This window comes from Xiphias gladius, chromosome 20 (genome assembly GCF_016859285.1).
Source record: "Xiphias gladius isolate SHS-SW01 ecotype Sanya breed wild chromosome 20, ASM1685928v1, whole genome shotgun sequence".
In the NCBI taxonomy this organism is placed as follows: Eukaryota; Metazoa; Chordata; class Actinopteri; order Istiophoriformes; family Xiphiidae; genus Xiphias; species Xiphias gladius.
The window spans coordinates 6,751,815-6,768,018 of NC_053419.1; the positions used below are offsets into that span (position 1 = coordinate 6,751,815).

Here is a 16,204-nt window from a genome sequence, read left to right on the forward strand (position 1 = left end):
TTGAGCATGCTAGCAGGCTAGCACTGAAAATGGAGATTGGAAAATGTAGTTTTCGTGACTCAAAGTCTACACCAGCTGTATAAGCAGATGCTGCAGCACTTGAGGGAACATTTGGGACCCAGACTAGTGCAGTAAGTGAAGAAAACCAGGCAATTTTAGCGATAACATCAGTTCCAGTGAAGCTAGCTAACACCTCGGGGGCTATAGCAGTATACAGATGCAGCTTGTTAATGCTCCCACCGGCTGCCTCTACCTGGATTGCTGTCACTGGTGCAGTGACGGTCTTGGGATAAGCAAACCGAACAGCATTCAAACATAATCAGCTCATATGTAAGATTATGGTTTTAAGGACTGAGACTGCTGGAATTTACTATCAGGACAGATGCTAACACATATTGTTCTCCCAGCAGGTATCGTAGCACCCTGGGGGCAGGTACATTTTTCACTGCATCCAAGTATGCACTGCTTTCCTCGACTGCCATGTGAAAAAAAAAATTAAAAAAAATAGTTGTTTACCCTTCTCACCGAACATCATCAAGCCATGTTTCTCGCATAGAAGGACCAGTTAGAGAACTTACCACAAACACCACTAATGACTGAAAGATGTTATCCCTACAGAGTTCACGGCCTTCGGCTATTGTAATGGCGAGTGAAGGTTATTTTCAACAACACTACACATTGTTGGGCCTTTGTTTCTGCTGTAGATTAGTGTGTACATAGCTCAGAAACGCATTTGTCTGCTTTCCTGTTTTCAGTAATCATTGTCACCATCCTTGGTGCTGAATTGTGGTTGTAAAAGGTAGTGGTGTGTTGTGAATACACAGGCACTGTGTGCTTTTTATTTCTGTGGTGTGTTGCTGCTCAGTTTCGTTGTGTACTCAGTTGAGATCTGCCCGTCAGTTTTGTTCTGGCAGTGAAGCCGCACTGTATATAGAGATGTTGGATTGCTGGCCATGATTAATAAACTTGGACTGGCTTAAATGAAATCAAGGGGAACAGGCAGCTGATCCAGTGATAACTAGTGATAACAAAGACAAATCGTAAGCCATGGCACCAGACTACTGTTCAACAATCAGTGGGTGCTGGGAATACTCTCCAGGAAAGAAATGGGGACTGACAAAAATCCTTTCAACGGTGCAATCAAGTGATAACGACTAAATCACTTTCTCTGGGATCACCTCGTTCTATGATTGGTTCATGCATTTAAATCTACAGAGGTGAGCACTGTCTACAGTCCTGGCTATGTTGTCTTGTTGTTCCCCTAAGAGTTGTCCAATATTCTGTTCAAAATGCAATCATTAAAATTATGAGCTAAAAAAATAATTGTACAGCTGACTTAAAATAAAATAATTTATGACAGAAAGTCAACATTTCCAATTTTAATGTTGATATTGGACAGCTTTGCAAATCCCCAGATTACATAAAATGACTTTTTGATTGTTAAATCCCAAACGATGTATGGACAATAATTGTGCATTGCAATTAGAGTATTGTTAAGGAATGAGGGCAGACATCTTAAATGCCTGTTTAAGATTAAGGAAGGGTTTGGTAAATTGTTAAAAAAAAAAAAAAAAGCCAGCATTAACTGTTGCTCTGAGATGGGACCTAAATACCAGTGCAAATGTGAGATGTGTTAAATGCCTCTCATCCCCCTGACTTCCACACTGTTTGCAGAATCATTCAGAATTTACATAATTCCAAAGAAAACTGGCCTTTAACTTTGAAGTAACTAAATCACAGCTGCAAAGGCAGCTGCACAAACTACTCATCAAGTTTTTAAAACAGCCTCAAAAATCCCAATGTATGTTAAATACAGGAAAGCTGCTGTGGCAAAGAGGAGCAGAGGCCATAAGCAAGCCCTTGCCAACAAAAACTGAAAGGCACTTGATGGGATATTTGCATAACAATAGTACAAAATTCAGTCTAAACATAATTACCAGAGTTGAATCAACCCCTTGCTGACATAATTTAAAATAATTGAACATTATAAGCTTTGCAAAGGCAGTATTTATTCCATGGTTGCTGAAATGAATTATAATGGCATTTTTGTCATCACAAGCACCTATGTGTCTGGATATAAGTCAGGATAACATAAAGTATTATACATAGTAAGTACATCTGCGTAAATAAGAAGGCTCTGGTCTTAGATCAGAGAGAATAATTTAAGATTACAAATACTGATTACACTGCAATGCAATGTATGAATTTTTAAATGGAAAAAACACTACGGCGATTACTACAACAGATGTTGATGGATGCTACAGTAATTACAACAACATTACGTAGAGCCTTTACTGAATTTCTTTTTTTAGATAGGTTAAAAAGAAGGCAAAAATTGCGCTATAACAAACAAAAACACATGGTCCACTGTGCAGGGTAAAGCATGATGGTGAAAGATTCAGAACAGTCTTTTCTGTTTTTAATTTAGTTACTATATTTTGGTTTGATATGTTTAAAACACAATGTTCCCCAACAATAGGATATGGCTGTGTATTGGAGGATGTGTAGTGTGTATTTAAGACTAGGGCTTGTTAAAAAAAAATTCATTTTTCAATTATTCACAATTTTTATGTGAATTATCCAATGTCTAATCTTAAAATCCAATGGTCGGTCTTTGCCATTATGCCTTTTCTCAGTAAACATGTACATCTGCGCAAAATGTTGTAAGTGGTTCAGTCAGGGCTGCATGGAGCCCCCCCTTTAAAAAACGACCCCATCAGTCATCTGTGCAAGCAGCTCATTACACCCTTCAATTGCGTTTTATTGTTAGGCGACCTCCAGCAGCTGGAGTAATTATGACAGGAACAAAGGAGGAAGTCAGGTTATGTAGTATAAAGAGCAAAAAGTCTGCATTATGAAGAGGTTTGGGTGGATGGATGGGTCAACAAAAAATAGGACTTCAAACAGGACATCGTTCATAAATCGTTTTTCCTGCGTGAAACTTTCATCCATGACCGTTCCACAACCTTAAATACGTGATTATCATTGTTACCATGACGACAAAGGTCCTCTAACGTTAGGGAAGTACTTATTTAAACCCAGACCACTTTGGGTTTAGATCTTTTCCTGAGCAAGGTTTGTTTCTAAACCTAACCAAGTTGGTTTTGTGTCTAAAACTAACCAAACCGTGACTGTTCGACAACCTTAGCTGTTACTTATTATTGTTACAATGATGACAAAGTTCCGATACGCCTGCTTGTACACTGCTGTGGGTTGTATCCAAGAGCAGGCAGAAGCAATAAATATGGTTGTTTAAATTGGAAGACTAGTCATGTCTACTTTGATGAAACCGAGCTATAACAAAGTTTACAAAAAGGTTATTAAAAGTTAAAAAGTGACAGAGATGATAGCTGGCTGTGTCTCCTGTCTTCAGTCACAACAGTTCCGTAATCTGTTACATACATAGTTACCATCTAAAATGACCTTCCGCAGTTTACAGGACTGCTGTAACTCAGGACGGTTAGCTGACTCTGGCTATCTTATAACAAATCTAGAGATTGTATCTACAAGAGGGACAGACTGAAAAAAGGCTCTGCACACTGATCTGAACCCTTTCTTTGTGTTTGCCAAGGAGATATTATCTCTGGTGAGGCCGTGGAAGTTGAGTATGAGTGTGTTGATTCTACTTTATTCAGTCAGTCCCTCCTGGGGAGCTAACACTAGCTAGCCAGCCTTCTGCAGATATCAGGCTGACATTTTGTCATCACAAACAGTGCAGATGAATTAGTGAGCAGAGTTTCAGTTTCTCTCCTGTCTGTGCTCAAAGTGATCATTAAAGTGGATGTCTGTACTGAAATGGAGCATCTGCGACTGACAGTACAGGTGTACTGGTATGGGACAGCATTTCTTTTTTAAAATATGCATAATGATGATGATCTTGTAAGTGATGCAGGTTTTTATTATCCAACTGTTTTGCACATTTAGGCCTGAAAATATTTATGTGTGTGTCATGTTTTATTTGTTTTGCATTCGCTTCATCCACAGCTTTATAACTGGGAAAGGTGTTACAATTATAATGTGCACTTTACACAATTTTATATTCAAGGAAACAACAGTGTTGCTCACTTTCCGAATGTAAAAGAAATTGATGTTCCCAGGAAAAATTATGAGAAGCACCTTATGCAACATTGATGTTTATCTGATGTAACTGAATCAAGAATTGAACTGAATCAAAATCAATCGATTCTGGATTCTGTGAATTGAAATAGAGTCAAATTGGGATATTGGTGTCAATATCCAGCCCTATATGAAAAACTATATCAACATGCTTCTTTTTACAGTGAAATTACAAAAATTGTAGAGGTTATAAAAATATTTTCTGACTATAACAATTGATAATTTAATCAGGGTCATGGTGATGAAGTCTGACCTGGCCATTTTAACAAAGATGACCAGTGCTTTAAATTTCTCACATTTCTCCTGTACCCTTGCACAGGAGTAAGGGTACAGGAGAAATGCTGGACTTCAAAAGCTGAGCCATTTGTGAGGATAGTTTTTTCATTTAGTATTATGATTAATTCACGCAACAGTTCAGCAGAATGAAGTAAATGCTCATCCTTTCACAATGATCATGCATTCACCATACAATCCAACAACTGAATTGCATTAAAAGATAACAACACAGCAACAGTGACGAGGCAAGCTGCCAGTCCCCCAGATGGTACATTACCACAAGCATGCCTTAAGCTGGTGATGACATATACCATAAGACGAAACCTCAGCTCTGTGGAGTCCCTGAAATAGCACACCCATCTGCTTTATTCTCAATGGGGTCAACTCAGAAAAAAGGGAAGAATACAGTATGTCTTCAATACAGTATATTGCACGAAATTAGTTCAGAAACTCATAGTCACATGAGAACTATTTCTCTTTTGACTGGCAACCAAAATGACGAAATCAGTGACCAAATGGTGCAGAAAAATTCACATGTTAAGAGACGGGTTGTTGGCCTTGATTCAGCCTGGGCTGGCTTAAATGAAACCAGGGAGAACAGGCAGTTGATTCACTGCAAGCTAGTGATAACAAAGACAAATAGCAAGCCATGGCGCCAATGGAGTCAGAGACTACCATCCAATGATCAGTGGGCATTTGAGATACTCTCTAGGAGAGACATGGGGATAGACAAAAATCCTTTCAATCAACTGCACAATCAAGTGATAACGATTAAATCACTTTCTCTGGGACGTTATCATTGTGTGACTGCTTCATCCATCTTACGCTCATTCGAATGTCTGTCGATGGTTTTGTGGGTACACAAACACATGTGTGGCTCTGCGCCAAGCCTCTCAAGCAGGTTTTATAGCTCCCTGGGAAACAATGCAAGGCATACAGTATGAAAGCTCCATTTTCTCTTAGCAAACCGGATTAAACACAACATGATCACTCTGAAGCCCTAAGCTTACAAGCATAACCTAAATTCATGGTATCAATTTTAAATGTTAAAAAGGCAAATTGGATAAGATGCTGCTTAGAGTTCAAATATCTCCAATTGAATTTCTCTAGGTATTGTTACAAAAAATTGTCTTGCTTTTTCTTATTATTTGCAACAAGCAAAAAAATGCAAGTAAAGGTCCCGGAGTCATTAACTCACTTTCTTCCAGATGTTTTATTCTCATTTTGCCAAGAATTGTATAAAGGAAACAACATGGCAGTGAACACACCTCAACTCAGTGATTAAAAAGCACATTGTATTTAATCTGCACATTTTACATCAATGTATATTTATTTCAATATATTAGGTAATACAACAATGTGCCAATATTATAATACTATGCAATACAGTACAATACAAATTAATTGAATTGAATTTGTTGTGAAATAAACACTAAAAACACAAAAATTTAAATCAATTAACAGTAGAAAGAGCCATCTTTCCACAGCACCAGCAAAAACTGTACCTGTTCTCTCTGTCTAAATCAAAACCAGTCAGATGATATGCACCTATTTTACAGGTTGCTATTACCGTAAGAATATATTACACTTGGTTGTTGAAAATACATTTGTCAGGTACATTTTCACCTTAAGCAAAGCATTTTGATGCCGAGACAAGAAGACAGCAGCACTTATTGTCAGTGTTGCAATAACCACAACCTTACTTGCAGACAGGTACAGGAGTTTGGATGTTGCTGTTTGCTGCGCAGCAGCCTCGACAGTTTGACTGTGCCACACTGCCTCCTGCTCCTCCTGGGTCAGGGTCATGGGGCAGAGTTCAGCGAGTACTTCTAGAGCTGCTCGCTGACCAGCTTGCACTGCACCACTCATGTACCCACACCACTGGGTGCCTGTCTCAGTGCCTGCCCAATGGATCCTGTAAATCAAGATAATCAGTGAGCTTTGTACTGAACACTAAGCTTTATGTCGCTCTTTGAAAATGCATTTATTTTATTCTCCATTGGAGTAATTACATTCCTTTCAGCATTAAGCCAACATTCATTTGTATCAGTTTTACAGAGTACATGTGATGCTATTGACTGACAAGATTTTCTGTCTGAAAAAATGACACAGTTTTGCCATTTAACAAGTCCTTGTTGGTTTAGACACTCCATGTCTCTGTGCCCTTTAATTTGTACATGCTCAGCAAATTAGGTTGAGCCTAATTCTAGTGAGTATGGGTTTCCACGATGCTACTCCTCATTCACCTTTCCTTTGCTCCATGTAATTGCAACACAGTCAAGGATGTGTTATAAACCATATAAATTACTACCCATGGTGACCAGGTTTATTGTCAATATCAGTCCACATCATATGCCTTTCAGTTGAACATACTGCTGTCACAGTTATACTTCAGTTGTAGTATGCACACAGCAGGGCATTGTCATTGGCAAAATGGTAGAATTGTGGGTATGATTGTATAACAGACATGTCTAGTCATCAGTCTAGTCCTACGACAAAATTGGAAGAACATTGGGGTCAATGCTTGGGAGGTAGAATGTGGATGCTGCAACTGCCATTTGCTACTCTCCCATGAGGTTGAGGACAATGGCTGTGTAGAACTAAAGATGACGTATTACCGTCCCTTTTCACAAGTGGCATTGTGAAAACATACCACTATCTACTTTCCAATGGAGTCACCTTAGCAGCAGGTTATCTATTTTTCTCAGTGAGAAGAGTGGTACAGAGCTTTTTGTGGAGCATACTATAACCTTTCTAGTTAGCTGGAAGGAACCAAATGTGAGCCGAATGGATAAACACAAGATAATATCCAGCCCTTTCCATCTCTTGGAAAGGGCTACAGCACTGCACTGATCAGCCACAACATTAAAACTGGTAACTGGTTTTAATGTTGTGGCTTATCGGTGTATGTATAAGGTGGTGGAGACAGGATTAAACTCAATGATCTTTCTGTACTGTCAGTTCAATACAAAGTAAAGGCCACTGTTCTTGGATACAGGTGGAGTGGCTGGTTCTCTTGCTTCTGTGGCCCCATTGATTGGACAGGTGGGGCTTAGACAAAGCCCAACATGAACGATTCACCCTTACAATTGTAGCCTGCCATGGTCTAATCCACCTGTTGAGGACAGAGCAGCAGAGGTGAGAACAAAAGTACCATACTGTATGAGAGATTCATAGCTTCTGCTCCACAGCTGGCAGCCCTGCAGCCACTGAGAGAATTATCAAATGTGATGGCATGTTCTAATGGAGTGGATGGCCACTTGGGTTATTCTATGCTCTTCTGTTTCCTGTGAGGTGAGTTGAAGGAGTCACTCAGAGCCTCTCCAGATAATAGAGATGCCCTCTTCCAAGAGATTAAAGGGCTCTACAGAAAGTAGCAATTTCGTTAAGTCTTTTATTTAGTAATTGTAGTGCAATTATTTTCTGCCACCGGCAAAAAAAACAAAACAAAAAAAAAGGTGAATGATCTGCGCTCCTTGATTGCTAATTATTCTGCATGACTTAAGAAGGGAACATGCTAGCCCAGGCTGTACGTAGGTGAATATGCAACTTTATTCTTTTTCAGATTTTGAACATAACATTTATGTGTTTTTTTTGTTATGAACCCACGTCCCAAAAGGAGCTGTATCAACCAGCCAGCTGACTTGACACTTAGGTCCACACAACATGTTTTTGAGGTCTGGGAGGTGTGCGTGTTGGCTCACCTGTGAGCCCCCGCAACCTAAAATTACACATACAAGCCATGTTATATGTGATTACACAATATGTATTACATATAGAGTTAGGTGCATAAGTATTCTGACAGTGACACAATTTTTGTATTTTGCCTCTGCACACCACCACAATAGATTTGAAACAAAGCCATTAAGATGTGATTGAGGTGTTCTCTCTCAGTTTTAATTCAGTGTGATTAACAAAAATATTGCATTAACTGTTTAGGAATTACACCAATTTTTATCAATAGTCCCTCATTCTCACGGATTCAAAAGTAATTGTATAAACCAAAATAATTATAAATAAAAGTATTATTTTTATTAATTGGTTGAAAATCTTTTGCAGTCAATGACTGCCTGAAGTCTGGAACCCACGGACATCACCAAATGCTGAGTTTCCTCCCTTGAGATGCTTTGCCAGGCCTTTACTGCAGCTGCCTTCAGTTGCTGCTTGTTTGTGGGTCTTTTCTTTCTGCCCTCAATTTTGTCTTCAGTAAGTGAAAAGCATGATCAGTTGGGTTGAGGTCAGGTGACTTACTTGGCCATTGAAGAATATATAATTTTTTTTGCCTTGAGAAGCAATTGGGTTGCTTTCGCGGTATGTTTTGGGTCATCATCCATCTTTACTTTGAATCACCATAATATAGGTTTTGCAGTATATGGCTGAATCTGAGCAGACAGTATAGACCTCTACACTTCAGAATTCATCCTGCTACTTCTATCAGAAGTCACATCATCAATAAACATCACTGACCCAGTTGATTCTTACTTTTACATCTCTGTACAGCTAAAACAAAGGATGTTCCACTAATTTACCGTTCATGAGACCATATACATTTACAGTATAAAACGTTACTGCTCATGTATTCACTAGCCCATCATATTTGCATATATCAAGGCTCTTTCTTTCTTTCGAAGCACCTTTAATTTGGCCGGTATCCTTGAAGATACTACTGTCAGTGCTTGTCAAAGATAGTTTTTGAAGGGGAACCTCCACTCTGTAACACAACTGTATAACAACAAATTAATGGAGTGGTTCTTTAGTTCCAAAAAATCCAACAGAGTGAGACGTCTTCTTTCTAGAATAACATGTCACGTCACTGTCAGGGGTGGCATTCTCCCAATTGAGCTTTCATTCATATCATATCAACAAGTTACGCTTATAAACTTTATGTTTTTGAACCATGACCCTCAGTATTTGGATCTTCAGTATTTGGAAGCTCATGAAAAATAATTTGTGTCAGAATAACTAGTCTACATCTGTGTTAATTCACTGGTGTTTTAAGGTACTTGAAAAATTATGCTAGTATGTTTTCTACAGTTGCTTGACATAATCCCAAATCTATATATTATGACTCTGAAGAGTATAACATCATAGGTTACAGGAGCATTTACTGCAGCGAATTGTTATACAATTTTGTATGAGAAAGCTCTGTAATGGGTTTATAGTGCGATAAACCCTCAGATATAGGATATACAAATGATGATGAAAAAGGAAAGGAATGCATTCACCAAGTATGATAATAAAAAATAAAACAGGCAGGAGTGGTGGAGGGAGAAATCAGTCAACACACACATTACAGCAGCATGCATAACAGGTGGTGTTAAACAGTATAATGAGCAGCGGCATTATGATGAGAGGAGCTTGTCAGATTAAGAAGACCACCTTGTGGCCTTGATTGAACATGATTGGCATCTTGTTTAAATAGGTGTTCATAATATAAGAGTTAACTGAAACTGATCAACTGACAACATCCATTACTCTGTTAAAATTAATGCAATGCTGTATTTTTAAAGAATGTGAGTATGGTGGACTACCATTTAAAACTTGCAACATGGGTGATTCCAGAAATGCAGAAGTGTGAGATTAATCCAATCTCTAGAACTGGGAATAAAGATAAAAGAATCCCTCTGAACTAGTGGGACATCATTTTGACCTCTGCTGTATACAAACTCTTCTGCTGTGTTCAATTTAATCACATTTCCCAGTGGGCTGACTCAACTAATATAGCAGCAGATGAACAACATGGATTTAGAAAGAAACTGGTCCAGATTGTCACATTAACCACAACAGACTGTAGGAAGAATAAAGCTTCCTTTCTATTCTGTCACTGACCTTTCCTGAGCATCCGATCCGAGCATTCTCTGGAACAAATTGGCATTACTTGTTATAAAATATAATGAAATTCCTTACGTGTATATACGGAAATAGGAAACTGACAGATTGAATTGCAGTTAGAGCTAGAAAGACACTCGGATGCATTTGATACATCTTGTATAGTCTGTACAGTAGTGAAGTGTATCTGACACTCGGTGCTAAAAAATAATATATATATATATTTGTGGTGTGTATATATGATGACCTAATCGATATATGACACAATCATCTTGCCTTTTCTAAGTATATTTCTCTGAACTGTGCTGACAAAGTCCCTTGACGTGTCTGTGTGGCGGGTAGTGTTGGCAATTCATGGTGTAAGTAAACGTATATGTAGATATCCAGTGTGACTGAATGAATTCCTCTGACACTTCCTCACATCATAATCTTTGTGTATTTGGATGGCTGTAGAATTCCCCGGGGTATGAGTTGTAGGACAGCCTGCAATTTATAACTTTATGTTTTCCTTATAACAGAGAAATCCGTTCACCTTTCTGTGTTGTGTGCACTAGTGGGATCGCTTCTACATTTCAAGTTGGTGTTTTTCATAGTCAAAAACACTGCATCTCCACCTACCCGCTGGCAGGATAGTGTTGTTTTGGTACATACTGGGTGAAGTAAGGGTCCTTTTCCCCTGTGTTGTGGGATATAGCAAGAGTGAGTTATAATAGAAGAGAAAAGAGACATTTTCTTTTATCTACTTGCCCTTTGGCACTAGAAGCAAGAGGAATCTTACCATTCGCTTCTTGCTTTCGTTTCCATCACTTTGTCTTTGTGATGCCTTTGGTTGAGAAAAGGGAGGAGGCAAATTTGTTTTATTGGATTGACCTTGTATAAACAGATGCTTTGCTTTTTACTTTGTGAGAGCATTTCGCAATCACACCAGGTACCTTCACATGGAGCCAATACTCCAATTATGATTGGTTTTAGGGCCCAAACAGAATAAAAATGCTCCATATAAACACCTCAATCAGAATAAACAGCCCCAAACTGAAATTTCAATCGGTTTCAAGGGGATAGTTTAAACCTTTACATAAACCGATCAAAAGAAAATTTGTACCATGTAAACGATTTAACCTGATTATTTCCTGGCGGCATTCTTTCTGCACATGCCCTCTTTCTGGACATAAATGTGTGGAGACGTACATTTCTCCACTTCCAGAAAATGGCAGCTTATTTCTGGTCTTAGGAGGAGGCAGAGGCAGTAAGGTTACGCATCGAAAAAGTACCATCAGCTAAAAGGCCTTCTTCTGCTCGCCCTCTCCCCCTTCATTGCCTCCAGGAAGAGTAAGCATGCATTGTTATCAGGCTGTTGCTTAAACGGCATCTACTCTGATGAACAGACAATTGATATCCATCTTCAGGGAGCTGATCAAACACGTGCCAAAGAGATAAGATATGTGTTGAGAAATAAAGGGGACTTTTGCACATGTCAGAGAGCTGTTCCGATTAAATGTGTCAGAACAAGTAAACACCAGACCATATTAAATCACATCCCGTGAAACAGTTGACCCGAAATCTTCAATCAGAATGATTTCAATCAGAATGAAAATCTTTTTGCATGTAAATGCAGCCACTGTACATGTGGCCAGGATGAGATCACCCCAAGGCTCATTCATATAAATTCTACAAGCAGTATTGCAGCACTGAGTCTTTTTCAGTGGAGGAGGTTTGTGCAGCAATTCTGTGGGTAGTGCCTGCTCATCAGATATGACCGGTTGGATGTATCTAGGTGTAGTTCTGAGGGCTCTGGGGCAAAGGCCTTGTGTTCAACTTTAATGAACTTTAAGCTTTTACACCATTGAACTTTTAAAAGTTTAAACACTGTCCTGACCAAGCTGACAAAGAGGCTTGAACAGAAAGAACAAATCTAATGTAAAAACAAATTTTGTATTGATTGTTTTTAAGGATACATATAAAATCATAAACTGTATGAAGACATATCAGCGTTGATCATAGGCGTGTACAGCTCAAGCATTGTTGAAGCACTATGACGACCTGCAATTGTTTTGGAGCCCTTTTGGGGCTCACGTTTTTAGTGCAAGGAGCATTGTGCTGTGACCTTATGCTTATCAGGGAAGACAGGTGTTAGTGAGGATCATCTCTTGCTGAGATGTTCGTCTACTGTCAGGTTTGTGTACATATTAGGACTGGCACTGGCTTCTGCTGTAAGAGGAAGAAGCCAGTGTAAAAACTGTAACTCTACTTCTCTGAACACATGTGGGACTCCCTGAAGAGTCATTCTGGTGTTTCAGGGTGAGGAGTGGTGTTGCTGCTGCCCTTAAAAAGAGAGAACAGAAAAGGACTGATAGCCTAATCCTGAAATGGCTGAATGGGTGGAAACTTCATTGTGCAGACAGTTAACTTATAGCACCTAAGTCTATTAGAGTAAGGTGCTATAACTAGAGTTATGGCACATAATTACCATTCTCATATGTAAAATGGTAAAGTATAAACCTGTGATATATTATTATACAAAATATTAATTCCAGTGCATTTAAAACTATGACATAGTTTTAAAAGATTTAAATTTATTCTGTTTCATTTATTCTGTGTGTCATAGGTTGAATTATCTAATCCTTCTCAGTTGGCAGTAATAATCCAAACAATGTGAGGAACAGCTCAAAGAAACTTTTTTTTTCTTGAAAAGTTTCAACATTCTTCTAAGCAAGTCTTGTCACTGGAGGTTTCATTCCACATGCAGTTGGAGCTGTTAACTTAGTAAAGCACGAACCCACTGGGGTCAATTTATTCATAGTTCTTGGCAGCTTTTCTTTCTTCTTACTCACTGTCTTCTTTACTCTCTCTCACCAATCTAGAATTGAGTAAAAATCTCACATACTGCCCACTCAGGCATGGCATCCACCTAGGATAATTACTCTAATTATAAAAACCATACTGTGGTCAGCACTGAGATTCATACTCAAATGAAATCCCATAATCCACCAGACACTACTAGAATTCGCCGTGCTGTTAAGTACAGTATGTTTGAAGCACCTGCTGCATTTTTGTCAAGCAAACATGGGCTTGGCTTCATTACATGGGCTGGATTAGTGTCAAGGTCACAGCATGTCCTTGAGGATCCATTTCCTATATGGGGTATGTGGAATGTGGATAAGGGCTACCGCCCCTTGCTGCTGTTTGAGTCATGTTATGTAATGAGCTTCCTCTGCTCCCCATGGACCTAATGTCATTATGGAAATGAATTACCTGGATCCCCCCTCCCCACATTTCGCTCTCATTCGTTTAGCTTTGTGCATCTCCAAACAGACCATTAGAAATGGATTATGGGACGTCTTCCTAAGCGAAAACCAATCCTGATGACTGCTTGCCATTTCGTTAGAAATGGAATAATTATGTATCAGTGAAAGCGTAATCACTCCCATGACTCATGTCAATGATCTGTAGGCATTTGGCGCTAGTGAGTAATACCTGGCTCGCAGGGTGAACTGCAGACGTTGTCTTTGTGGTATAAAAATAGCAAAGACATCCAGCAGCCATAGTCAATATCTCTAATACTGTCATCTACTGTACAATGGTACAATTTACTATACTATAAACTCTACATTTAGCTCTTTAAAACATTAATATCAAAGATATAAATCTTTGATATAAATCTGGTTTACTCCACTACATTCCTCTGCATAACAATCTGTTTCGGTGAGAACACAAAGGAAGATGAGTCTTTTGAGTATAGGGAGAAGGAGAGGTGTGATGCCGTAGGTGTATTTGTCATCAGTGGTTTGATACCTGCCACAGGGCTGCCTCAGGCTAGGGTGGTAATATGTTAGCAGACCCGGTGCCATGACATTAACAGGGCAGCCCCCGCTGTAGTCTTCCTTAGCCCAATCCTGTAAAACACAAAAGCTACATGACAGTATCCTTGTATTATTTCATGGCAAACTACAAAAGCATGGTTTTGTTTCACCAAAATGACACTTGATGGCACTTCCCAACTCTAATCTTGTCTAGTTTTAGGCGACTCAACACACAAAATATACCGTGGACCGGAGGGTTTTAAAGTCTGACACATTGATTCTCCCGTCAGACAAATTTGAGACAATTGCATCCCCTCAACACATCCGGTCTAGTATGCTGAATTAGCTATTACCAATTCCTCTTTGTAATTTACCCATGGATGTACAGACAACTATCAATGGATTACTTTGATACTGAAGAAAACTTAAAAATTGTAATGATTTTCAGCCAAGTTCTAGAGCTATAAGAGCGTCTCATTTATGTGATTTTCTAAGCGGATTTCTGGATGTTTATTCATGATGGACATTGGAGATAACGATATCCTCCAGAAATGTAAGTCAAACTGAATCAGAAAATATGTTTATGACTCAAGAAGGAGCATGAATTTTAACGCAAATTGCTGCAATTGGTTGGTAGGTTGTAAAGTACTTTGATTACCTCCATGAGCTGTGTGTCACAGCCACACCTGCAACTGCTGACCGTGCTGACACGCCATCCAAATCAACGGGCCAAACTGCAAACTAACAAACATCCTGTGTTTTGTTGCAGCTGTCCCTTTCATCCCAAATAGTTTCTTTGCCTCATATCTCTCGCTCTGCGCTCCCCCCATCAACTAACAAACCACAAGTGCATGTTCATCAGAAATTGACTTTAATTGTAGAATTAGACATTTGTAAACATGACATCACGTATGAATACATGATAATGCTCATGGTTAGTTGCTATCTAAGATATACCATTACCTGGAGTCAGTAGAATATAAAACTATCACAAAGTATAGCCATATATATGCTATACTATACTATAGAATACTATATATTCTATAGTATTGTAGAATTCTATCACATGACTTAATTATGTTGTAAAAAATGTAGTTACTTAATGTTAAATAAGTATCCACCACTCAATACTTTTCTTCTATAGTAGAGACACAGATTGGTGGAATGAAGACCTTCAGCCTATCATGTGGAAGGAAGTACAGTAGGATACACAACAGAAATGAAAATTACGTGTGTATTGGCGCATCTGTATATTTTTAATTTAAATAAATAACAAAGTATAAGTATAATTAGTATAAAATATCAAGCAACTCTGATACCCAGTGGGCTGCTATAAAATCAGGTCAAATATGTCTCAACACTGTTCCATCAGTTTATCATCTTTTTTTCTCTTCACTAAGCTCTGAGTTGTTGTTATTGTATTCTATAAAATTATGTTCCCCTTGAGTCTCTTAGTCAACAAAGTAAAATCCTGATGTCTCCCTTAACATTATTGCCTCAAGTTCCCTCAGCGCAATTTTTCTTTCCATCTTGCCTTTCAACAGTGAATAGCAAAAGCTGCCCAGGGACTAAAATCATACATCTGCATGACAAATTTGCTGTTTCACAGGCTACCAGGTTGTGCTGTACATCAGTAGCAGCGTTGCGGGTGGGCTCTAACGGGCCTGGGCCCCCCCACTTGTACAACCGGCCCATCCTAAATCACTAGCAGAACATAGCTGATATCTTCTTAATTTTTATTTTTAATTATCAAAATTAACATTTGACTACACAATTAAGACTTGAAAAATGTTTCCCTCTCTGAAAAAGTAAAAGACAACATTTATTAGGCTACTATCATGTGTGAAGTTTGGACCAATCACAACCGGCCACTTTACGTTGGCCTGTTGCGACTAGAAGAACCTAGAAAACAATGTAGGCAAGACAGGAGGTAGGCCTGAAAATTCCTGCCTGACTTGCTTATGAATTGACAGCACAGTGTGCCACTCTCTCTCTTGCTAAAAGTCAGTCTAGCTCACTCACTCTCTCCCTGCAATCAACTTAAATAAATAATAATCCAGCCAGATCATCCAACAAGATGGTATTTCCTTAAACAGAATTAAATAGAATTAAATTTGAACTCTATTAAAAAATACAATTAAAATATCAGTGTTCTAAATGAATGGATGTATGTATGTGGACTA

General features: G+C 38.7%; 1 protein-coding gene across 1 annotated transcript in view; it reads right to left on the reverse strand.

Annotated features, from left to right (window-relative positions):
* Positions 1-5,663: 5,663 nt before the first annotated feature.
* si:ch211-127i16.2 (probable flavin-containing monoamine oxidase A) overlaps positions 5,664-16,204 on the reverse strand; it is a 37,854-nt gene continuing 27,313 nt past the window's right edge. Inside the window, exons 11-12 of the mRNA XM_040158051.1 lie at positions 14,014-14,114; positions 5,664-6,307 (exon numbers count right to left, since the gene is read on the reverse strand). Of these exons, the coding sequence (XP_040013985.1) occupies positions 5,959-6,307; positions 14,014-14,114 (450 nt within the window). The 3' untranslated portion in view covers positions 5,664-5,958. The remainder of the gene's footprint in view (positions 6,308-14,013; positions 14,115-16,204) is intronic.